Source organism: Streptopelia decaocto, assembly GCF_964273445.1.
Source record: "Streptopelia decaocto genome assembly, chromosome: 8".
NCBI classification, from domain to species: domain Eukaryota; kingdom Metazoa; phylum Chordata; class Aves; order Columbiformes; family Columbidae; genus Streptopelia; species Streptopelia decaocto.
In genome coordinates, this window is record NC_138662.1 from 21,853,426 (window position 1) to 21,876,608 (window position 23,183).

At 55.7% G+C, this 23,183-nt stretch overlaps 2 protein-coding genes across 3 annotated transcripts; both read left to right on the forward strand.

Annotated features, from left to right (window-relative positions):
- Window positions 1-12,680: 12,680 nt before the first annotated feature.
- Window positions 12,681-19,213, forward strand: THUMPD3 (THUMP domain 3 tRNA guanosine methyltransferase). 2 transcript variants are annotated; one of them, XM_082060321.1, is made up of 9 exons: window positions 12,681-13,066; window positions 13,332-13,409; window positions 13,914-14,414; window positions 16,045-16,175; window positions 16,602-16,671; window positions 17,059-17,174; window positions 17,341-17,451; window positions 17,668-17,791; window positions 18,045-19,213. In XM_082060321.1, the coding sequence occupies exons 1-9, from the start codon at window positions 12,851-12,853 to the stop codon at window positions 18,174-18,176; spliced, it is 1,479 nt and encodes a 492-aa protein (XP_081916447.1). In that variant the 5' UTR covers window positions 12,681-12,850; the 3' UTR covers window positions 18,177-19,213. The 2 variants fall into 2 exon arrangements, with proteins under 2 accessions (XP_081916447.1, XP_081916448.1); XM_082060322.1 differs by having other exon boundaries at window positions 17,344-17,451.
- A 399-nt stretch (window positions 19,214-19,612) lies between these two features.
- Window positions 19,613-22,298, forward strand: VHL (von Hippel-Lindau tumor suppressor). Its single transcript, XM_082060046.1, has 3 exons — window positions 19,613-19,858; window positions 20,933-21,043; window positions 21,420-22,298. The coding sequence occupies exons 1-3, from the start codon at window positions 19,660-19,662 to the stop codon at window positions 21,602-21,604; spliced, it is 495 nt and encodes a 164-aa protein (XP_081916172.1). The 5' UTR covers window positions 19,613-19,659; the 3' UTR covers window positions 21,605-22,298.
- Window positions 22,299-23,183: the final 885 nt, after the last annotated feature.

The following is a 23,183-nucleotide window of genomic DNA, read 5'->3' on the forward strand; positions in this document are numbered from 1 at the left end:
GGGGTCATCTGTGCAATAAAATAGACAAACAGGGACCGGGGAGGCAGAACCAGCCCTGCCGGCTGCTCTGCGGGTATCGCGGGGCACCAACGGAGCTGAACTGCTGGAAACAGCCTTCCACAGAGTCAGCTCCCAGGGTCAGCATGAACCCTTTGGAGACGTTCTATGGAAGCTGTTGGCGCTGCACTGCATCACCCTTGGTTTTTTGATCCGTACATAGTCCCTCCTGCCAGCAAAGTGCTGTTATCTCGTCACACTAACGAGTAAGAGAACTAGTTCTCCCTCTGTGCCCTTTTTTATCTGTGTATAATGAAGCGCCGTTGTAACTTGGCACTGACGTGGCGATATCGACGTATCCTGCCTTTGCACCCAAAATAACTGCATCCAGAGACGAATTTTGATTTCCCTGTGCCTTAGGTTTTGTGTGTGAAAACTCTGGGAGGCCGCAAGGCTTGAGACGTTCTTGAGCCGTTTAAGATGCCTGGATGTAAAAGGTGTCGCGTTTCTCCAGGCGGTACCGCTACCGCTCCTTCAGCAGCCGTGGAGCTGCAAGGACGCACGAGGGAGCAGGTCCAGGAGGAAGCAGCCCCATTCTGCCCGGGTTTCCCTGCAGCTGCAGCGGGACCCACCGCCCGAGCGCTGCACACAGCACCTGCAGCGCCGACCGGAGCCCTGACTCCTGAGCAACACCAGGACACGGACACGGCCCTTCCCGGCAGCCCCACAACAAGCACCAAAACACCCCGAACCTGTAAGTGCTTCATTACAATCCCAGGGAGGCAGAGCAAACTCCAAACAGCACAGAGAGAGCCCAGTCCCTGGGCTGATGAGCAGAGAAACGCTGCCATTGTCAGGGAAAAGGGCAGCAGAGCAATTGCAGCCACTGCCTGCAGGCCCTTCTCACACGCCAGGATCCCCGCGGGATGCCCGTGGTGCTCAGCACGGCGGGGACGGGGCTGGTGGCAGCGCCGGATCCCACCTGTGCTCGAGCTGCCGTGTGTCCCGCAGCAGCCTGGAGCCAGCACGGCAGCGCTGGGAACCTTCCGGAAAGGCGACCTGCTGGGGATGGTCCCAAACAGGACTCGGTGCCACAAATTCACTGTGAGCAGCTTCCACAACCTGTTCTCCAGGTTATTTGCAGGTTACCTTCACCAATGTCCATGCGTAACAAGCCCATTTTCACTGGGAACTCTTAGCAAGGAGGGCTGGCTTCTGTGCCCCCCAGACAGTTCATGTAGGAGGGTGTAACCTGGGAACCAGCGTGTTCCTTCTCAGGTAAAGCATCCTGGAATTTTGAATGTATTTTATTTGTGCTTTCAACAGCTCAGTTGTAAGTAGCAGGATATCTTCAAAAATACAAGTGTAGTATCTTTGAAGACATTAATGTTCAGAGAAGAAAAAGAACACTCTAAAAATAGAAGCCCATCTGGATACCTGTCTTTTTCACCGTTACCATTTTTAACCCTCTGTTGTAACAGTAGAATTTAGCATTATGCCGGTCAATAATTCCAGTTGCTGTAAGAAGCAGCAATATTTACTTGTATCTAGAAGTGTGGGGTATTATGAGAAACAACTTGGCAGCAGCAATTCTTCCCAGTAACTCAAATTCTCCTGTTAGAGGCATTTGAGTCACAGTCTGCTCAGAACTCGGCGGAACGATGCGGGGCCGAAGCTGCAGCGCAGGCTGCTCAAGCGGTTGTGAAAGTCTCTTGCAAACGGTTTCCTGCTGAAATCCGTTACCGCCACGTCCGCGGGGAGGTGGCCGGACCACGCGGTCAGAGCGGCCCTGGGGTGTCCCTGCGCCATGTGCGCGTCCTGCCGCAGGATGGGACCAGCACCCGCTGGCACACACGGGGGTGCTGAGGGGTGGCTTGGGATGCTGGTCCGGCACCGAACCTCCCAACCCACCCTCTGCCTTCCGGAGAGAAGCATCTGCAGTTCAGCAGCACCCGCAGCTCAGCAGCACCCGCAGCTCAGCAGCATCTGCAGTTCAGCAGCATCCACAGCTCAGCAGCACCCGCAGCTCAGCAGCATCCACAGCAGCACCCGCAGCTCAGCAGCACCCGCAGTTCAGCAGCATCTGCAGTTCAGCAGCATCCACAGTTCAGCAGCACCCGCAGTTCAGCAGCACCCGCAGATCAGCAGCACCCGCAGCTCAGCAGCATCTGCAGTTCAGCAGCATCCACAGCTCAGCAGCACCCGCAGCTCAGCAGCATCTGCAGCTCAGCAGCACCCGCAGCTCAGCAGCACCCGCAGCTCAGCAGCATCCACAGCAGCACCCGCAGCTCAGCAGCATCCACAGCAGCACCCGCAGCTCAGCAGCATCCACAGCAGCACCCGCAGCTCAGCAGCACCCGCAGCTCAGCAGCACCCGCGGCCACCCCAGGACAGCCGGGAGGGTCTCTTGTCCTGGGCTGTCTGGAAGGACATCGCCTGCACATCCTGTCACTAACATCCACCGAAACCCAGGGAGCTGTGCTAGTCCTGTCCATCGGACACGTGGAGTCCTTTGCCCTGCACTACTTAAGGCCACAAATAAGTGCTGTTGCACAACAGTTTCAGGGAAAAGCAGCAGTAACCTTGTTTGTGGTTCACTCCGTCGCTCTGTTTCCTCTGATTTAATCTCGTACCAAGGCCGCGGTGCCCGGGCTCCTGCGGGGGTGGTCCCGAGGCACTCCGCGGGCTGCCCGCGCCCCCAGCCTGCGCTGCAAACCGGGGCCGTTTGCAGCAGGGGAACTTCTGGTTCGATGCGACCTGACCGCGGCTTTGCTGGTGCGGGTGGGTGCTGATCTCCCCGCCGCCCGCACCCCGGGGCCCGGCGCTGCTCCAGCAGCGGCCCCGGTGTTGTGGGCTCAGACCAGCTTCGCGGGCCGCCCTCGCCCTTGTGCCTGTTTGCGCAGCAATGAGCATCGTTAACCCCTCGCGCGGGACACACGGACAGTCGGACACAGAGCAACACTTTGCATGTGCAGAAGTGAACCCAGAGATACAGACTCTGCCCTTCTCTCGGGCTGCGCTGCCAGAGATAAGGACCGTGGCTGGGGAAAAGGCGCTGAAATGCAGTATTGCTTTAAAAACAACCCTAACGTTCATAAATTCAGACAGTCTCTGTTACAGTAATTTACATTATACATTTCTGATCTACGCCATTGGCATAAACTGAACTTTGCCAAAACTGAACTTGCCAAGAACTGTTTCTTTTTAAAGAATATTAAGGCTTTGGGGATTTTAATTTAGAATATGAGTTGTTGCTTAAAAACATGATGTCCACATGCAAAATAAATAAAGCCAAGAAATCTACTGTTTATCATCACCCACCGGATTTAAATAAGTTAACTTGATTTAATTGGCTTCTAAGGGGAAGGAGGAAAAAGCAACACAGGAATTCTTGTCACAGGAAGGCATGATTTCCATCTGGAATCTAACACAATTAGTGGAGTGGGATTCAGTTACTGAGGGCAAAAAGAAAGCGAATCAAGAGTCAATTGAGTTGCTGCAAAATGTAATATCTTGCTGTCATCTCTGTTCTTAGCAGAGAGTTGCTGTAGCAACAGACCAAAGAAAGAACTCGCACAGAGGAGGAGCTTGCTGCTCTTTTACCGACGCCTTCCCGCCGTCCCTGAGTTACCGTGTGCGAACAATCCGTCCCACCCAGCAGTACCAGTGACGCAGACCCCAGGCCAGATCCCGCGGCACGGCGCCGGTGGCACGCACGGCTCCGTCTGTGGGTTCTGCCGTGGCAGTTCTCTTCCGCAGGGCCGAGCCGTTTCCATCACACGCAGGACGCAGCTGCTGCTCGGTCGCTCTGCACACCCGCGGCTCGGCGGCTCGCAGAGCAGCGCTGCCCGTGACCACGCCGCCTGTAAACCAGAAACCGCTTTCCTAGCACCTTCTTTGTGGCCGAAGCGGCCGGCACAGCAGCTCCCGCGGACGGGGCTCGCGGGGGACGCGGCAGCGCGGTGCGGCCGAGCGCAGCGGCTCCGGCTCGCTCCACAGCCCGGCCCTGCGGAGCCGAGCAAGCGGCTCCCGGCTCGCTCCACAGCCCGGCCCTGCGGAGCCGAGCGCAGCGGCTCCCGGCTCGCTCCACAGCCCGGCCCTGCGGAGCTGAGCGCAGCGGCTCCGGCTCGCTCCACAGCCCGGCCCTGCGGAGCCGAGCGCGTCGGGCCCGGCCGAGGCCAGGGAACGCTCCAGCGCATCGGGCTGTCAGGCGCTGACTTGCTTTTGACATTTGGGTCACTGCTATTTATCGTTTGCAATTAATTTAGTCACACATGATCTCCGTTTCTCCATCGGCAATTTGAAACCCTCTAATTGCATTTTCAGGCTCTTTGGGACGCAGAACTCATAAGCACAGCGTGGCCAAAGCTTCGGTCCCGCTCGGAGGCGGCTGCGCAGGAGCTTTGCCTGGGGACAGGACGCATCTGTGAAACAGCCCCCTCACCCCCGCCCAGCCCAGCGCGACCAGCGCCCTCCCAGCCTGGCCTTGGGGGTCCCTGAGCATCCCTGCGACAGAATAGTCACTGCACATCACAGCACGCCCCCCTGACGGTACTGCATTTCATTTGCCAATGATGCACAGAAATAAGGGCTGATAAACCTCCCCCCAGCCCATGGAGCAGAGTGTGAGCACCCCATGGAGCAGGGCACAAGCACCCCATGGCATGCTGCAACCCCTGCAGCAGGGCACAAGCACTCTGTGACACGCTGCAGCCCATGCAGCAGGGCACAAGCAGCCCATGACACGCTGCAGCCCGTGCAGCAGGGCACAAGCACCCCGTGACACGCTGCAGCCCATGCAGCAGGGCACAAGCACCCTGTGACACGCTGCAGCCCATGCAGCAGGGCACAAGCACCCCGTGACACGCAGCCCTGGCCGGACCCAGCCCCAGCTGCCCTTGTCCTCTGTCCCCAGGCCCACAGCACCGCGCCTGCCAGGGAAGCTGGTGGTTTGCACCCTGGTTTGCATTTCTTGCAGAAATGAGTCAGGTCTGTTGTACTTGAGGCACACGACCTGCGGGTACCCGCGCTGGGAGCCGGGGACGGGGCGCAGGGAGCTCCAGCCCTCGCCGCTTTGTTGGCGGGGGCAGCAGCCCCTGCCCGCGGCCGCGTCGCCGGGGGCTCCCGGGAGGAGCGGGGAGAGGAGAAAAGGCAAAGCCTGGGAAACTGAGCCGGCACTGTGCGGCGGCACAAAGCGCTATTGTTGGGGGCTGGGGCGCAGTTAGTAGGGCAGGCTGTCCCCACCGCGCCGAGCGCCAGCCCGCGGGACGCTGCGCGGGGCCGCTCCTGCGGTGACAGCGATTGATGGGAAAGGGGGACAAATGAAAACACGCCTTTCAGGGAGAGTTTAGCCCTCTCATTAGAGCTGAATACGGCTGGGCAAAGGGGCCTCCTCGTGGAGAAGCCTCGGGCTCCGCCGCATTCACAACTTCATTGTAAATTCCAGCACGACACCGTCATTTCCTGAAAGCGAGTGGAAAGTTTGGGGTTTTTTAAGCACCCCTTCTGGGTGAGACACGCCGAGGAGGAAGCGCTTCCTCTGCTCCGGCACAGCCCTGCAGGCTGCTCACGGGGCGCACGGCACGCGGCCAGCACCGCTCTGTCCTTTGGCAAAGAGTGGCCACGGAGCATCCTGCTCACCTGTTTAACTATTACTACAATAATTTCACCTCTTAGCACAGAATTAAAGTTGCTGCTCGGACCAGATATGGCAGCTGCTTTCAAAATGAAGCTGCAAGGAGGGCAAAACTCCCCCCAGCACTACTGAAGAAGCATAAAGGAAACATGCTTAGCAGCAAAGGTTGGACAGCATTAGTACATCCCTTGATCAACAGCAGCTGTTGCTCGACCATCCCCAAACCTGCGGGAGTCCAGGGAGAGCCCGTCTCTTTCCCATCCCGCTTCTGGCTCAGCGGCTGCAGAACCGGGTTGGAAAACAGCGGCGGGTGCTGGTGAGAGGAGCAGAGGGCGGGGGCGCCAGGGAGGCCGGAGCTGGGGGCTCCGAGCCGCGCAGAGACAAGAGCACTTAGGGCACCACTGGGGTCAAAAGCCACTGACGGCAACAGGCCATCTCCCATGGATTTCAGCTGGCCGTGGGTCCGTTTCAGATGTATTTTGGGGAGGGCCTTTGAGAGCCGAACAAGCTCCTACAGCCCAGAAGCGCGGGATGCGGCTGCAGAGCAGCGCAGCTCCCCCCGCGCACGCAGCCGGTGCCGGTGCCGCTGGCGCGCTGCCCTTCGCCGGGCACAGCCCTGCTGCCCGCAGAGCTGCACCGCGAGCTCGGCGCCTGGAAAGCAGCAGCGTGCCTCCGTGCCCGGCTGGAGAGCTGTTCTCTTCCCTCCGTTCCCAGCGTCGCTGTGCTTTGGGTTTGAAAATTTGTGCGCATAGTTGATCTAATTGGATTTCTATCACTTTTGTCTCCCTCTTTCTACTTTGCACACTACATTAGGCTTTTGTTCCAATGCAGTTAAAGGCAGATTTACTGCGTGATGAGACGCTGCCGAGCAGTGGCTGGCAGGGCTCCAGCGCAAGGCCCAGTGTCACAGAGCAGATACTCTGCTGATAAGCTGGGGAAGCGTTCACAACGCGGGGCCCAGGAGCGCGGGGATTTTCACGACCGGCGGTAAACCCGGCGGTTTGTGAGCAGGTTCTGGGAGCTCTGCCGGCGCGGGGAGGCGGCGCCGCGGGCGCCGGGGCTGCGGCAGCGCGTGGGACGGCGTCGGGACGGCGCGAGCAGCCCTGGCAGGAATCACCAGCTCCTGTCCCTCCTGGTGGCCCAAGGCAAACGGCGCAGGGTGATGCGGCCCTGGCTCAGTTGTGGCCGTTGTTCCCGTGTGCCCCGGCACCCTTCCCGTCCCCGCTGGTCTCGGTTCCCCCGCGCGGCTCCGTCGCCGGCTGTGCGCGGGGAGGGGCGGCGGAGCTGACGGCAGCGCCGGCCGCAGGACCCGCTGTGCACAGGGCCCGGCAGCGCCAGCACCGTTTCCTGACAAAACCGCCTGCAACGGGCCCCGTTTCATAACCAGCAGAACCAGCCGGGCTGCGGAAGGACAGCGTGCAAAACTCTGCAGCCTTTCGACTGCACGGGCTTTGAAATGCTCTAAAAGCTCTGCTACAAGGTTTTTGCTCTAGCGTATTCTCCACAAAATGAAACAGCACTAATCCACAGGCAGCTCACTGGGTAAGAGCAGCTCGAGTGGAACATGGGAAGAGCAGTCGCTCTGTGTTCCCTCTCCTGTCACTTCCCACCCGAGGCAGCTCCAGTTCACGGAGTATCCAGGTTAAAACAGAAGAACCGGGTCAGCAGAAGAGCGACTGGCACCTCCGTGCTCTCCCGTGACACGGAAGCTCCGGGGAAGGGCCGGGCGCGGAAAGGCAGCGCTGCACAAAGCCTGGAGCCTTCCCGCGGCTCACACCACGCTGATCCACCCAAAGCGGCACAGCTGATCGAACAACACTTCGCACTCCCCTTCGGGAGCCGCCTCTGATGTACCACAGCACAATGCTACTCGCTGCTTTTCCCTGCAGTCTTCACCAAAATGCAGGAAAGTCGGTCCCTTGGAAACTGCATCAGACATACATTAAATAAAACAAACCCTAAATAGAGCATACACACCATGTCACAAGTACAGCAAACTGCAAAAGCCACAAGCACGCCTGGGTAATGGGTGTAACTCTGTGAAGGGATTTTTACACCCTCCAAAACAAGATCTCACAGATCGGAATTGTGGTGAATGACCCGTATCAGCAGTAAATTGGACTCATGACTCCACAAGCGTCATCCTCCAGCCCTACGGAATGAGCCTGACGAGCCATCACGTTTCAGAACCCCAAAGAAACAAGTGCTGATTTTCTGGCCCGGCTGTTGTGCAGCTCGGAGAGGTCACTGCCTGGCGCTGGTGCCTCAGAAAGCCAGGGGACCTGCCAGGGGACCTGCCGGGGGACCTGCCGGGGGACCTGCCGGGGGACCTGCCAGGGGACCTGCCGGGGGTCGGTGTCACAGCCCACAGACCGACGAGGGAGCCGCTGTGACGACTGCAAGTGCTCCAGATGCGCGACAACCGATGAGAAAGGTCTGCTGCTAACTGCCGCGTAGTCATGGATATAGAACAAACAAATCACTGAATTGCTGAAAAACAGCGAGAAAATTCAAACCTGGAGCTTGTTCTAGGCTGTGCTCCCTGTGGAGTTGCACAACTTTCCCAGTTTCGCTTTAAAATACCTTCATAACTTAGTGCCAGAGAGCTGGGGGTCAAGCGAAGTCTGGATTCCCCCATCTGATTGCACAGACGGAGTTCAACAATATCTAACTCGGAAGGCATCTCCCCTTGGGCTCTTAGAAATGCAGTGCTGTAGAATCTGTGAAGTAATCAGTCAGATATTTGCTTTCAAAGAACATTAATCATAGAACAATCATACTGAAAAGTTCATATGTAAACCAGGACGTGTTTCTGGCCTAAAAGAGCACATGGATGTGTGAAGAATTCCCACAGAGCGGTGGTGCTTCCTGGGACCCCGCAGTGACTGCAGCTTTGGAATGGAAGCTTGATTGTCAGATCTGAGTTTTCAGCTCTCCTGCTGGCGTCATCTTCTAGAAATCACTCAGGATGAAGGTGCAGCAGTACGTGTGTGTGTTGTTCAGGATTACCTCTTTCCCTAGAAGAGCAAGGTCTGTCCCCCACAGAAACAGCACAGAGTGTCCTGAGTTGGACGGGACCCACAGGATCATCAAGTCCAGCTCCTAATGAGCACGAGTATGAATCACATGTAAATCTCTGCAAGTCCCCCTGTGAACAGTGAGCACCGAGCACCAAAGGAGCTGCTGCGCGGGGCCCTCGTACAGCCCCTCCCAGCCGCTTTGCTGCTCCACGAATCAAAAGCGCGGGGATTTCATTCCAAAGGTGTATCTTTGTGCAAACCAGACTTCAAGTAGGCAAGCAAACTGTTTGCTTCACACGCGAAAAGACAGTGCAGGCTTCCCACCTAAGAGCAGTTATGTTTAAAACAGAAATGAATTCTTACCAGTAGATCAGTCTAATAGGTTTTAGAAAATAAAAGCCAGAACCCCAGGCTCCCCAAAAGGTCTTTTAAGTGTGTTAGTGTTTGCCAATCTTTTTTCAAATATTCTTAACAGAAGAATTTCCATTTAGTGACATAACTAAAATCTTCTATGTAGGACATATTTGAAGAAATCAGAGATTTCTTCAGAGAGAAGCTCTACAGAGCTTTTACGGACAGGCAGTTTTACTGACAGGTGCTTCTTACGGTGAGCTCAGAGACAAAGAGCTCACGCACAAATGTGCCACCGCTTTGAATACAGCAGCCTGGGCCACAGAACAGAGGCAGAACCGATTCTTCTCTGCTCAAAATCTCAGAGCCAGCAGCATTTCTGAGCCCCTCATGCATCTTCCGAACCACGGCTTGACAGGACAGACGCCAGAACAACAGCTCGGAGCCCGACGAGCCCTTGCATCCCCATAGCAGGGTCACGGAGGGTTTAATGGCAGGTGAATTATAGAACTGGTTTGATATTTCAATACATTATTGATCTTGCAAGATTCCATCCTGGAGAATAAATAAAAAGACTTTATAAAATCACTTTTCTGGAAAAAAATAAAAGAGACTTTATAATTCTATTAGACCGTGCTCTGGCCCCTAAGTGATATTTAGCAGGTCTTTTAATAGGCAAGCCTCAATTTACTTGCTAATAAATTGCTGTTAGGAAAACAAAGCTTCACATGAAAGGTATTGGGAAAACAGAAAAGCAAACTACGAAGATGCTCATCAGTGTCCACGGTTTCCCACACGAGTGTATGTTTTTGTAGCATCCATATCCTTTTGAACTGGGTTAGGGGCTGATCGGACAGGTCAGGTGTGACAGAGAACACGGCAATGCACACTGTGGGGCCACCATGGGGCTGTCCCCATCCCCCTCACTGGTGACACCCGTGGGGCTTCCCAGCCTGCGGAGTCACCCGGTTCTGGCCTCTGAAGCAGCCGACAGTGACCCGGAGATCCAGAACATTCACGCAGGACCAGACGGTTCCTGTGAGGAGAAATCACCCCGGCTTGGTTATTCCTCTCTCTGCCCACCACAGTTGTGATTAAACCAACTGATAGTACTTGGCTTTCAAACTTCATTAAACAGATTTCAGCTTCAGAAATGTCCATATCCTGTGACAGTGCAGCCATTAAAGCAGCCAGAGGCTGCAATTAGAGCAGCGGTAACTGGGACAAGCAGATCTCCAGTTCCGATTCTCGTTATTACAGTTCTCTTTCGATTAAAGAACTTCCTTTAAGCAGCAGGGAGAAAGCAGAAGATCTGCTTCCTCTAGATGGTGGTTGGTTGGTGGCAACGGCCTCTCTCTGAGCCCTTCTCGTGTGCGGTCTGGATGGAGCTGCAGGATCTGAAACCCGCGCCCGAGCCGGCTCCGGAGCGCCGCCGACGCCGAGCACGCGGCACCCTCAGCCGCAGGAAGGGGCCGGAAGGTGCTGCCGACTCCGGTCTCTCAGCAGGAGGCAAACCCAGCGCCAACAGGAGACTTGGACAGGCTGCTGATGAGAGAATCAGCACCTCTGCAGAGTTTAAAAGCTGGCGAGTGCCGCGCACGGTGCCGCAGCTGGCACACGCCGCTTACAGGAACGCACCAACTGCTAATACCGTTCTCTTCCCGGCCATGTGTGCTGGTTGCGTGGGGAAGGTTTGGCTGACGATGGAAGGATGTGACACCCCAGTGAAACTGGCAGACGCTGCTCTCAGCAGACACCTGAGGATGCTTCGCTGTTTCCATTAGATCTCCTAAGAAAACAAACTTCCATCTTTAGTGAGGAGCATTTTACAAATATAGGCAAGTCCTGGCAGTGGCGAGGCAGAGACGCTGCAGTAATTTACCGACACGGCGAAGCCTGGGTGTATGACGGTGATTGATGCAGAGGGCCGTCCCTCCTGCGCTGTGGCGGCAGGGAAGCTGCACAGCTGTTGTCCAGTGCCGGCGGTTTCAGCAGCAGATGGACTGAACATTGCACAAACCTGCCCTGGGGTCTGAAAGATGCCGTGTGAATGGCGCTGTTTACTCAGCTCCTGTCACAGTCCCTGTCACAAGGAACAAATGTGCCTGTGTATCCCGGTCCTTCCCCCTCTCTCTGCCCCGAAGACAGCGAGCTCAGGTACAAAGACAGAAGATCATAAAAACACAGTGTGGCTTTGCTCCCAGAGCCGTTAGAAATAAGTTCAGGGATTACTAGTTTTCCAATCTTTAAAGGTCCTGCTGGCTCAGCAGACACTTTGACAAATCCCCATTTTCTGGGTGTCAGAGCAGATTCAAGACCATGAAATCGCATCCCCGGCTGGAGGAGCAGGAGCTCCTGGCCCCGGCGCCTCCTCTCCCGCCCCGGCACTGGGGCGGCACAGGGAGCGGGTCCGTCACACCCGCCTGGCGGGTCTGCAGCTCACAGCACGGGCTGTCCGTCCGCTCCGCACTCGGATGTTACCAGCGCCGGTTGAGACTAAACTCCCATGAAAAAAATGGCAAACTATTTCCTCTTTGCCAGAGGTCAGAAAATGCCGGTGCCAGGCCTTCCTACGGAGCCTCCGTGCTGTCATTTGCAAGAGGCGGTTAATCCCCGCTCCTGAGTAACTGATCTGTGAGTGACAAGGTCTCCTCTCTCCACAGCAGCTCCCCAGCCAGGCAAAGCCCACGTCACAGCCCTGGCCGTCCAGGAGCAGCACCAGCACCGTCACCACGGGCTCCCGGCGCTGCCGCCGCTCCCTCGGTGCACCAGACACCTGCTGAAAGACGCTTCAGCTCTGCTCTGACAGAGCGCAGCAGGAGCTTTTAGGAGGAAAGCAAAGCGCGTTATTATTCTAGGGAGCCCTGCAGGGTCTGGGGCAAACAGGCGCCTCCAGCTCCCGCGGGACCGGCCACCGGCAGGAGGCGGTTCTGAGCGAGCTTGGGCGGGTTTCACGGGCTGAAGCATCGCGGGCTGATCACCGGCTCTCACCTTTCCATCCGAGACCAGCTGCGAAAGGTCAGAGCTGCTGCTCATAGGCCAGACATATGGAATCAATTTAAGTGTCTGGCAAACACCTTCACCAAAATATGCTGAAAATTCTGCTATTGAAAGTAGCTCAGCAAGCCAAGCCCGGTATCCCAACTGAAGCATGCGTTCCATGGGTTCGATTCTGTACTTCCAGTTAGAACTATACCTCTGGAACACACCCCACGTCTCCCCTGCGCGCAGCACCCGCCACACGGCGCTCGGAGCGCTGCCCGCTGCCGCTGCCGCCGAAACGGCACCGCGGGTCAGCCCGCTCCCGCTGCCCACTGCCCACTGCCGCCGAAACGGCACCGCGGGTCAGCCCGCTGCCCGCTGCCCGCTGCCCACTGCCCACTGCCCACTGCCCGCTGCCGCCGAAACGGCACCGCGGGTCAGCCCGCTGCCCGCTGCCCGCTGCCCACTGCCCACTGCCGCCGAAACGGCACCGCGGGTCAGCCCGCTGCCCGCTGCCCACTGCCCACTGCCGCCGAAACGGCACCGCGGGTCAGCCCGCTGCCCGCTGCCCACTGCCCACTGCCCGCTGCCGCTGCCGCCGAAACGGCACGGCGGGTCAGCCCGCTGCCCACTGCCCGCTGCCCACTGCCGCCGAAACGGCACCGCGGGTCAGCCCGCTCCCGCTCCCCCCCCGCCCCGCTCCCGCGGGCACGGGGCTCCGGCCGCCGGGCAGCAGGGGGCGCTGCCGCCAACCGCAGCGGCGGGCGCGGCGCGCGGCCGGAAGCGGAAGGGGCCGGTGGTGCGGCGCGTGGTGCCGGTTGCGCGGCGGGAGGCGCGGGAGCTGCGGGCCCGGCCCGGCGGGGCCATGGCGGGGACGGAGGCGGCCACGGAGGCGGCCGGCGGCGCTCAGGGCCCGGCCGAGGAGGGCGCGGAGCTGGCGGCCGTGATCGGCGCCACCGTGCCCACCGGGTTCGAGCTGACGGCGGCCGCCGAGGTGCAGGAGAAGCTGGGCTCGGCCTCCCGGATCAGCAGGGACCGGGGCAAGATCTACTTCGAGGTGCCGGCCGGGGCGCTGCCGCAGGTCCGTGCGCGCTCCGCGCTCCCCGTCACACCGGCCGGGATCCGGGGCCCGGCCGCGCCGGTTCGGAGGCGTTCGCGTTGAAAGCCGCGGAGAGCGGCGCCCGCGGTGTCGGAGCTGCAGTGGCTGCGCGGGCAGCCCCGTAACCGCCGCACGGACGGAGCAGAACTGCCGCGGAGCGGTGCGGTCTCTGACATGTAGATGAGGTGCCCGCTGTGATTCCGCAGCGCAGCCCGCACCGTGACCCGCGGCCTCTCGTGTCTTGCAGGTGCACCGCCTCCGGTCGGTGGACAATCTGTTCGTGGTCGTTCAGGAGTTCAAAGACTATCCATTTAAAGAGAGCAAGGTGAGTTTCTTCTCATTTTCCAATCAGTTATGGGTTCCGGAGTGGGTTTTTAATGTAAGACTGGTTTCAGAAAGTATTCTGTTTTATGAACAAGGTTGTTTTGTTTTACTGGTGATATTGTCCCCGTTCCTGTGTGCTGGCCTGTCAGTGGAGTGCGGTCGCGTTGTCCGACAGAATGTCTGCGCTTGCTCGCGTTGCCCAGGCGCTCTCGGGTGAGAGCCGGTACCATGCCCACAGGTCACACTCAGGACAGTAAAGTATCACTTTGGTCACTTAATTTAGTGTCATCTGTTTATTTGACAAGATAAATGATGAAATACTATGAGTCCTGTGACTTAAAGTGCAATCAGTCTATTTATGGAAAAAAATTCAGAAAAAACTGTAAGCTTTGCTTAAACCTGCAGTGGGTTACGTGTATAGGAAACTAATTTGAGAGACTTAAAAAAGGGATAGCTTTTAAAGGGAGGGAGTGACTTCAACACACAACTTTTTTGTATTTTAAAGGAAGATGCCCTAAAGGATTTGGAAGATTTGGTTAAAAAGCTGCCTTGGACTGATCCGTTGAAAGTGTGGGAGCTGAACAACAGCTTGAAAAAGAAAAAGACAAAACGCAAAAAGCATCATCTGCAGAGAACAGCGAGCAAAGAGAAACAGAACGAGGATGGAGCGGAGGAAGAAGCAGCTCCCAAAGACATCGGTGCAGAGGAGGCCGGTGCCCCAGAACCCACCAGCGGGCAGGACACCGAGGAGACGGCGGGGCAGGCACCCCAAAACGGGGAGGAGGAGGAGAACGAACAGTCGGATGCTAAAGACGAGTCGCAGGCGAGTTCCGGGAGCGAGACCAAGGTGGGCGAAGGGGACGTGAAGGTGCTCAAGTTCCGTGTGACATGCAATCGAGCCGGGGACAAGCACAGCTTCACGTCCAACGAGGCTGCGAGGGACTTCGGCGGGGCCGTGCAGGAGCACTTCCAGTGGAAAGCCGACATGACCAACTTTGACGTGGAGGTACGGTGCTGTGTCTGCTGTAAAACCCCGGGGCGTAGGGATCTCCACAATGCCTGCAGAAGGTGACTCTGGAACTAAAGATCGGCAGTGCTGAAGGCACGGCCGGCTCAGGAGCCTTCATTTCCCTGGTGCGTTGTGTGTCCGCAGAGCCCAGCGCTGGCGCTCAGTGAGCTGCCGTGTCCCCCTGCAGACACCGTGTCTGCTGGGTTATCCGCCACACTGCCCCGCAGAGCCCAGCGCTGGCGCTCGGTGAGCTGCCGTGTCCCCCTGCAGACACCGTGTCTGCTGGGTTATCCGCCACACTGCCCCGCAGAGCCCAGCGCTGGCGCTCGGTGAGCTGCCGTGTCCCCCTGCAGACACCGTGTCTGCTGGGTTAACCGCTGCATGCCCCGCAGAGCCCAGCGCTGGCGCTCGGTGAGCTGCCGTGTCCCCCTGCAGACACCGTGTCTGCTGGGTTATCCGCCGCACTGCCCCGCAGAGCCCAGCGCTGGCGGTCGGTGAGCTGCCGTGTCCCCCTGCAGACACCGTGTCTGCTGGGTTATCCGCCGCACTGCCCCGCAGAGCCCAGCGCTGGCGGTTGGTGAGCTGCCGTGTCCCCCTGCAGACACCGTGTCTGCTGGGTTATCCGCCGCACTGCCCCGCAGAGCCCAGCGCTGGCGCTCGGTGAGCTGCTGTGTCCCCCTGCAGACACCGTGTCTGCTGGGTTATCCGCCGCACTGCCCTGCAGAGCCCAGCGCTGGCGCTCGGTGAGCTGCCGTGTCCCTCTGCAGACACCGTGTCTGCTGGGTTATCCACCGCACTGCCCCGCAGAGCTGAGCTGGAGCTCAACAGCTTTTCCCTCTCCGTCCCCACAGCAGGAGCTCTGGTGCCCAGTGCTGCCCCTCTGTAACATTTGGTCCCACACACACTTAAATGTATTGTGGGTGCCCAGTGCTTTACTTGTACCTCATTAAGTCTTTGCTTAATCCATTGTTTTGTTTCAGTGTGAGCTAACAGGTGATTTTCCATCGAGAAGCTGTCATTTTGTGGTGGAGGGGCACACAAAGGGTTAACGTGAACTGTCCAGGGTTTCTTTCCTATCACAGAGAAAGCAGAGATTTGGGGGGACATCCAGCACTCCTGGTCCACCCCCAGTGCGGGGCCTCTGTTTCCGAGGGCCAGAAAACCTGAAGGTTTTCTTGCAGGTCTAGTAAGGGCTGTCCCGTAATCCTGTTTTCACCCTCCAAGTGTGGGTGGTGGACCGGACCAGGAGTGTGATTTTTATTGCTGCTTTGCAGCTGCTTCCCTGTGACTTGCAGGACTTGCCCTGTGCTCCCCCCGCTTACAAACCAGAGCTTGTTAAAACCAGCAGAATAGTTATAGCACTGTTTGAAGTCTTGTGCAGAAGATTCTGTGTGAAAGAGAAAATGCTCGTTCTCATTCTGTGTGAAGGAAAACGCGTGGACGCTCTCCTGAGTTTTGTCCGCTCTTGGCGTCACAAGTGGTGCGTTGCCTTTCTTCCAAGAATGCTCTTTTGTATGTATTTCCTGGGTTTTAAATTGCCATCTAAGATTCTCATAAATCTTTACCAGGCATGCTATGGAAAACCTCTGTTACTGCTGAAACTCAGTTCAAGTTCGTTTTTCTTTAGGTTCTTCTGAATATTCACAACAATGAAGTAGTTGTGGGCATCGCATTAACTGAAGAGAGTCTTCACAGAAGAAACATTACACATTTTGGACCCACGACTCTCCGTTCAACTCTGGCCTATGGCATGCTGAGGTCAGCGCCATCACCTGCTGTTATCTTATTCTCAGTTGTTAAGTTGGTTTGTTTCCAACTTAGATCCTTTATCCCCTCACTGCTTCCTCAAAAGCCATTTCTGTTAATGCTTAAAAATAGAAAAAGAAAAAATAGAAAAGAGAATAGTTGCTGAAGTAGTGGGCTTTGCATATAACAGTGGATGGTTTCCAGCGTAGCAAACACTTGCTGTGATCCATTAGCCAGTTCTCAAAATACTGTATCACATCCTCAAATGTATTTCACTGTATTGCTGCTTATAAAATGCTGCTTAACACATGGAAATAACAACCACAAAGTAGCCTTTTTGTTAGAAGGGTGGAATCGAAGTGATTAAGATAGTTCTGTTTTCCTTCCTTGCAGAAATCCACGTTTTTGCCGTTTTCTCACCATGTCTTTGTTCCTCAGGCTCTGCGACCCGCAGCCGACAGATATCATCGTGGATCCCATGTGCGGCACCGGCGCGATACCCATCGAGGTGACTCTGCCTTTCTTTTTAACTTAAAAAACTTGATGGTATCTGCAACTGAGTAATACGGGTAAGTGTGCTGGGAAATAACTGAACAGCCAACTCCAAAAGTATCTCACCAACTCTTAAACAGGTACAAATTTACTTTCTGTAAATGACCTCATTGTCCTTCCCAGAGCTGTAGCAGGAAGAAACTAAATCCAGAAGTATTTTGAGCCTTTGTGGTGCATAATAGCTACACCAGATACCTGTTACAGAATCGAACAGTTATTTCATCCCTTTCCGGTTGCTCTGTTGCAGTCTGTCGTGTTTGCGTGGTGTGGTTCTTGTGTTAGTTTTGTTTCAGATGAAGCAAGGTCGATGCTGGTGTTGGTTACTGTCAATATTTCTCCGCAGGGAGCTACAGAATGGCCCAGCTGCTACCACATCGCTGGCGATAACAACCCACAGGCTGTGAAGAGAGCAGCAAACAACATCTGTTCTCTGCTAAAGAAGAACGAGAATAAGGAAAGGTGGGAAGAGTTCAAGTGTTTTTGTTTTCCTGAAGTATTGTATGTAAAGAAAGTAATTTTGCAGTGGTGCATTTGACTATCTTTGTATTTTCCTATTTATTGTTTTGCTGACATTATAGACATCCTCAATTGAAAAACGTTCTCGGTAAATGTCTTTGCCTTGCAGCAGCACTTCCCCGGGCATACCCTTAGACATCGTCCAGTGGGACATCTGCAACCTGCCCCTGCGCACGGGCTCTGTGGACGTCATCGTGAGCGACATGCCGTTTGGGAAGAGGTGAGGGATACTGGAAGAGCCGCTGCGCTTCGCCGGGTTAGGGTTCTCTCTAGTTACTCAACTGGCCTGATTAAGAGGTATTGATGTACTCTGTTAAAAATGCAGGTTGAAATCAGTAGCAAATGCGGTCGTGAATGACTTAACCCATGTCTGAAAGACCCGCAAGAGTTAACTGTTTGTCAGCGATCACAAAGGGGATCTTAATGTATTTTGCAGGATAGGGTCAAAGAAGAAGAACTGGGATCTGTATCCCGCCTGCCTGCTGGAGATGGGGCGGATCTGCGCGCCGGGGAGCGGCCGCGCCGTGCTGCTCACGCAGGACAAGAAGTGCTTCGCCAAGGTATGTCTGAGGAGCACGTGTGTGCACAGGGAAACACAGTGAGGAAAAACGGCAAGCTGACTTCATTAGGGAAGGTGATCTATTTTTAGAGCAATAATTAGTAACATTTAAACACAGTTTTGGACCTGAAGAGTCATTTGACACTCTCATCAGATGTGATTTAGAATAATCAGCAATAATTTCTAAAGCAAATTTACTCTTCTTGTCTTACCGTGAAGCCGTCACCGCTCTCTGGCTGGTTTTTGGGTTGTAGGCCTTGTCGCGAATGGGACACATCTGGCGCAGAGCTCAGACCGTCTGGGTGAACGTCGGGGGGCTTCACGCTGCTGTGTATCTTCTGAAACGCACCTGGGAGAGGGCGGAGGAAAAGAGATCGTTCTGGTAACCGTGGAGAGGACGAGACACCCCCAGACCTGTTGGAGAGCAGCCCGGTACAGCAGCCACCTGAGAGCAGCGTCTGTCAGTTCCTACGGGAGGAAACCAAACCGCTTGTGTAGAAATGGTGTAAAATAAATATTAAACAAGGGATCAACTTCAGAGCTGCCAGTTGTACTATGTGTTCTGAAACCTTTTTACTTAAATCGCCTCTTTCCTCCCTGCCACCCAAACCAAAATTCAGTGGTGAATCAGTAACGCGTTCCTTTGCCCAGGGCTTCTCTACCATGGCCATTGTTTGCTTCACTTAAATGTTCTTCTGCTTGTAGTAGAAAACACGTTCAGGCAGCTTTGGAGGTAGCAGTGAATTTATTTCCCAAACTGCGGAAGTTGTACGTGGATCTTAAAATGACTAACGGGACTACGAAAACTTGTCTTGAAGGGTTTGGAGGCACTATCTTTTTTAATATGGGATTTTTCCAAATTGAAGTTTTCTAATTGATACCAAATGTAAACTAAGATTATAAGCCCGTATCTGCTTTTCATGCTCTGATAAGCAAATGCCAATTAGCAGTTACTGTTTTTCTTACCTGTTACCTCAACTTAGTGCTAATTAATAGTAAACGTCTGACCCGTATGTTCTTGTACCACTGCCGTGGTCGGAGGGGAGCACACACAGCCTTAGCAAATGGTCTGTAGCTGCTATATGAGAACAGAGATACTTTTAGCAGTTATATTTAAAAGTTGATGTTTCCAGTGTCTACTGTAGACATACCAAGGTGGCAATATGTTTAAATTTATTAGGTGATTTAACTGCTGTAGTTATGCCCACTATTTACAGAAATATATTACCTGTTGAATAACTGGAAGTTGCAAATGTTTTTTCTGCTGTAAATGTTCTGTGGTTTCTCAGGCCTCTCTTTGCCCCGCAGAGCCTGAAGACACTAGTGACCAGGTTGCCGTTTTCATCCAAGTGTGTTCATGCGAAGTACATGTAAGTGTTGAGAGGCGAATTAACTAGTATTAAAGTTTTAGAAGTTTTGCAAAGGAGAGAAGTCTGAATTGTGTTCTTTTTGTCCAGTGAAGGACAGCGCAGCCCTTTATTTACCCCGCAGTTGTCTTTCTGGGTGAAACAGGGACGAGGGCGTCTGTTCGTGTGCTCCCACGCGCGTGGTTTCCATGACGACGTCAAGGTGACGCCACGGCTCTGCTCCACTGAACTCTGCAGCTGCGCTGGGGATATTACATTCTTAAAATGCATTAATGCCTTCGTGGTATTCGTGACATTTCGTTTTAAAGGAAAGCCACGCACAGTAACATTGTAAGACCTTCTAGAGTGCGTTTTGATGTATTTTTTCCCGCCCCGCCGGGCCGGAGCGGCTGCCGGGCAGAGCCCGCCCGCGGACACCGCGCGTGCGCCGGGGGCGGGGCAGCCGGCCAAGGCTCCGCCCCCTGGCGCATGCGCGCGGCTGCGCCACCGTGAGGGGCCGGGGATGGCGCCGCCGGGGCCGGGCCCGGAGGGGGGCGGCGGGCCCCGCCTGCGCTCCGCCAACACGCGGGAGCAGTCCCGGGTCGTCTTCAACAACCGCAGCCCCCGCTCCGTTCTCCCCGTCTGGGTGGACTTCGAGGGCAAGCCGTGTTCCTACCCGGTGCTGCAGCCGCGCACCGGCCGGTTCATGCACAGCTACCGGGGTGGGTGCGGCGCGGCGGGCGGGGCGGCGGCTGCCGGGGGTGGCGGCGAGGGAGCGGGGCCTGCCCGGGCTTCCCCGCGGGCCGGGGCTGAACCGCTGCCCGTGGGGGCGCGGGCCTGCAGCGGGAGCGGGACTGCCCGGGAGCGGCCTGTGCTCCGGCACCGGCTGTACCGCTCGGCGGGGACTGTGCTCCGGTACCGACTGTACCGCTCGGCGGGGACTGTGCTCCGGTACCGGCTGTACCGCTCAGCGGGGACTGTGCTCCGGTACCGGCTGTACCGCTCAGCGGGGACTGTGCTCCGGTACCGGCTGTACCGCTCAGCGGGGACTGTGCTCCGGTACCGGCTGTACCGCTCGGCGGGGACTGTGCTCCGGTACCGGCTGTACCGCTCAGCGGGGACTGTGCTCCGGTACCGGCTGTACCGCTCAGCGGGGACTGTGCTCCGGTACCGGCTGTACCGCTCGGCGGGGACTGTGCTCCGGTACCGGCTGTACCGCTCAGCGGGGACTGTGCTCCGGTACCGGCTGTACCGCTCAGCGGGGACTGTGCTCCGGCACCGGCTGTACCGCTCAGCGGGGACTGCCCGGGAGCGGCCTGTGCTCCGGTACCGACTGTACCGCTCAGCGGGGACTGTGCTCCGGTACCGGCTGTACCGCTCGGCGGGGACTGTGCTCCGGTACCGGCTGTACCGCTCGGCGGGGACTGTGCTCCGGTACCGGCTGTACCGCTCAGCGGGGACTGTGCTCCGGTACCGGCTGTACCGCTCAGCGGGGACTGTGCTCCGGTACCGGCTGTACCGCTCAGCGGGGACTCTGCTCCGGCACCGGCTGTACCGCTCAGCGGGGACTGTGCTCCGGTACCGGCTGTACCGCTCAGCGGGGACTGCCCGGGAGCAGCGGCCTGTGCTCCGGCACCGGGCCGGTCGCTCCGGAGGTGCCCGCTGCCCTCTCCGGCCGCTGCGGGGCGGCATCCCGCGGTGATCACGGCTGCTGAAGAGCCGCTCGGTTCCTCGCGGGTGCCCCAAAGCCGCGGGTCGACCCGCACGGTAACTGCGGCGTGTCCCGTTCTCTGCAGGTCACCTCTGGCTGTTCCGGGACGCGGGCACCAACGACAGGCTCCTGGTCAACAAGCAGGAGCTGTTTGTGGCGGCTCCCAACGTGAGCACGGCAGACATCACGCTGCCAGGTGAGCGGGACCGCGGCGGCCCGGAGACTGGGCGCTTTGAGCTTGGTCTCTTTGGACTTTGGCGTAAGGGTCTGGTGAGAAATCAAGTACTCAGATAATCAAATCTGCCTCCAAAACAGGAAGCGCTCCTGAGTGTTTCTAGTGAGAGCTGTGTCATTGCACAGGTTGATCAGAGCTATTGACAGCTCTCTCCTTTAAAGATGTCTCTGATGGGTTTTGTAGGGTGCGTCACAACGGGAAACAAAGTTCTTTTTCTAGTGAGTGTAGAGTGTTGTGAATAACGCTGCTGCGTGTTCTGTTTGGCGTTTGCGTGCTTGGAGAAGCAGTGGCTGTGCTGGAGGCAGCTGGTAACGCGTGTGTTTGTGTGTAACCGCAGTGTTCACCCTGAAGGAGAGGTGTCTGCAGGTCGTGCGCAGCCTGGTCAAACCGGTGGACTACAGGAAACTGGACATTGTTCGATCCTTATACGAGGAGCTCGAAGATCATCCTGACATTAGGAAGGACCTTCAGCGGCTTTCTCTGGAGAGAAGTGAAACACTGAGGAACGGAATTCTGGAATAACGTGATTACTCACTCCAGGCTCTTTAAATAGCAAACCACTGGGTTTGAGCAGGGACAGTCACCGTGAAACATGCCAAGAACCCCTGCCTGTGTTTTAAGTTCTGAAACATTAACCCAGTTAAACTGTAGAACGCTTTCTGTGATGCTCAGTGAGATCCCAGAGCCTGCACAGACGCATTCCGGGCTCCGATGGCTCCGTTCTGTTCCTCGACACACTGCGAACTGGTGGCGCTGGAGCCCTTGTGTAAGCGCAGCTCAGTGACGCTTTATTTGGACTATCTCAGAACACGGCATAGGGACACAGGTCATCTCTGTGGAGAATGTGCCTACAGATCAACTTTCTTTTATTAGAAAGTAAATCACACCAAGAATCAATTGAATCCAGACTGTAACAATTGTAAGTGGCAGACCAACACCAGTTTTGCTTGAATAATTTGGTTTTGATGCAATTTCCCTCTCTCACACTTAGCCTAGATTTGCCTGTGAATCACAAAGGGGGGTGTTCGCTGTTTAGCAGGTGATTTCTGCAGCATACATACATTTCTTCCCAGTTACACATGCTGAGAAACACAGTGTGAAACTGAGAATTTCAATGCATTCTGTAAGTATGAAATGTCTCTCCTTTTTGTGGACTTGTTTTTCTTACATATTTGAAGTGTATGAATTGATCTTTGTAATAAAAATGTGAATCCATGCTAAAGTTTTGACTCTTTGTGTCAGGTAACTGCAGATGACTGTGCCCGTGTTCCTGCAACGCTCCTGAGAGCCGTAGATCAGTAGCAGGTACTTTTCTAGTACCGTGTTGGTCACTGCTAGTGGATCAGTCCTGGCATTCCCGAACGTGAGCAGACAGAACAGCATGCTTATGTATCCGTGACTTGCCAAAACCAGACACGGAAACTGCCTCGTGGTGTCCTCACTCATAGGAGTATCCTGTCTTTGCTTAACCTGTAGTTACATCCACTGAATTCCAAGGCAGCTGAAATCCTGGGCTGAAGAGCAGCTCCTGTCGGACATCAATCAGTTGTGGATGCTTTCTGTTCATTTGCTAGATAACAAAATTCTGCTTCTGTTTTGCAGATGAAGTCGAGTTTTCCAAAGTTATGCAAGAAGTCTGGGAGAGGAAGGGGCGGAACAGAAAGCGTGGTGTAGACCCTGTTCACACAGCTGCCTCCTCTTCCTCCCACAGATGTTTTCTTGCAATGTGGATACATTTGCTTGTGATACAAATTCTGTAACTACTTCACTAATTTTAGGTCTGACATCTAAGTGTTGATTTTCCTGCTGACAAATAATGAAATACCCTTTTTTTTTCTTTCCATACATCAGGTTTAAAAACTTAGCAACTTCGTCTGCAAGATGAGAAGCGCTTCGAAGCACATCTCACAAACAGGCAACAGGGGTTTGTCTTTGCAGACCACTGAGTCACACCTGATGCTCTCGCCGCAGCCTGACAGAACCGTTACAGGCCTTGCTGGTTCTGTCTTGTCTTGTAAGCAAGGCGGCAGCGTTTGTCAGCGTGTCAGTAACACCTTCACTTGGCTCGGGAGTCAAATTGCCAAACGCCCACCAGACCCTC

Coding starts and splice junctions, on each gene's coding strand:
- VHL (XM_082060046.1), top strand. CDS start 19,660: ATGGCGCCGCCGGGGCCGGGCCCGGAGGGGGGCGGCGGGCCCCGCCTG. Junction 19,859..20,932: donor GTTCATGCACAGCTACCGGG/GTGGGTGCGGCG, acceptor CGTTCTCTGCAG/GTCACCTCTGGCTGTTCCGG. Junction 21,044..21,419: donor GGCAGACATCACGCTGCCAG/GTGAGCGGGACC, acceptor GTGTAACCGCAG/TGTTCACCCTGAAGGAGAGG.
- THUMPD3 (XM_082060321.1), top strand. CDS start 12,851: ATGGCGGGGACGGAGGCGGCCACGGAGGCGGCCGGCGGCGCTCAGGGC. Junction 13,410..13,913: donor ATCCATTTAAAGAGAGCAAG/GTGAGTTTCTTC, acceptor TGTATTTTAAAG/GAAGATGCCCTAAAGGATTT. Junction 17,792..18,044: donor ACAAGAAGTGCTTCGCCAAG/GTATGTCTGAGG, acceptor TTTGGGTTGTAG/GCCTTGTCGCGAATGGGACA.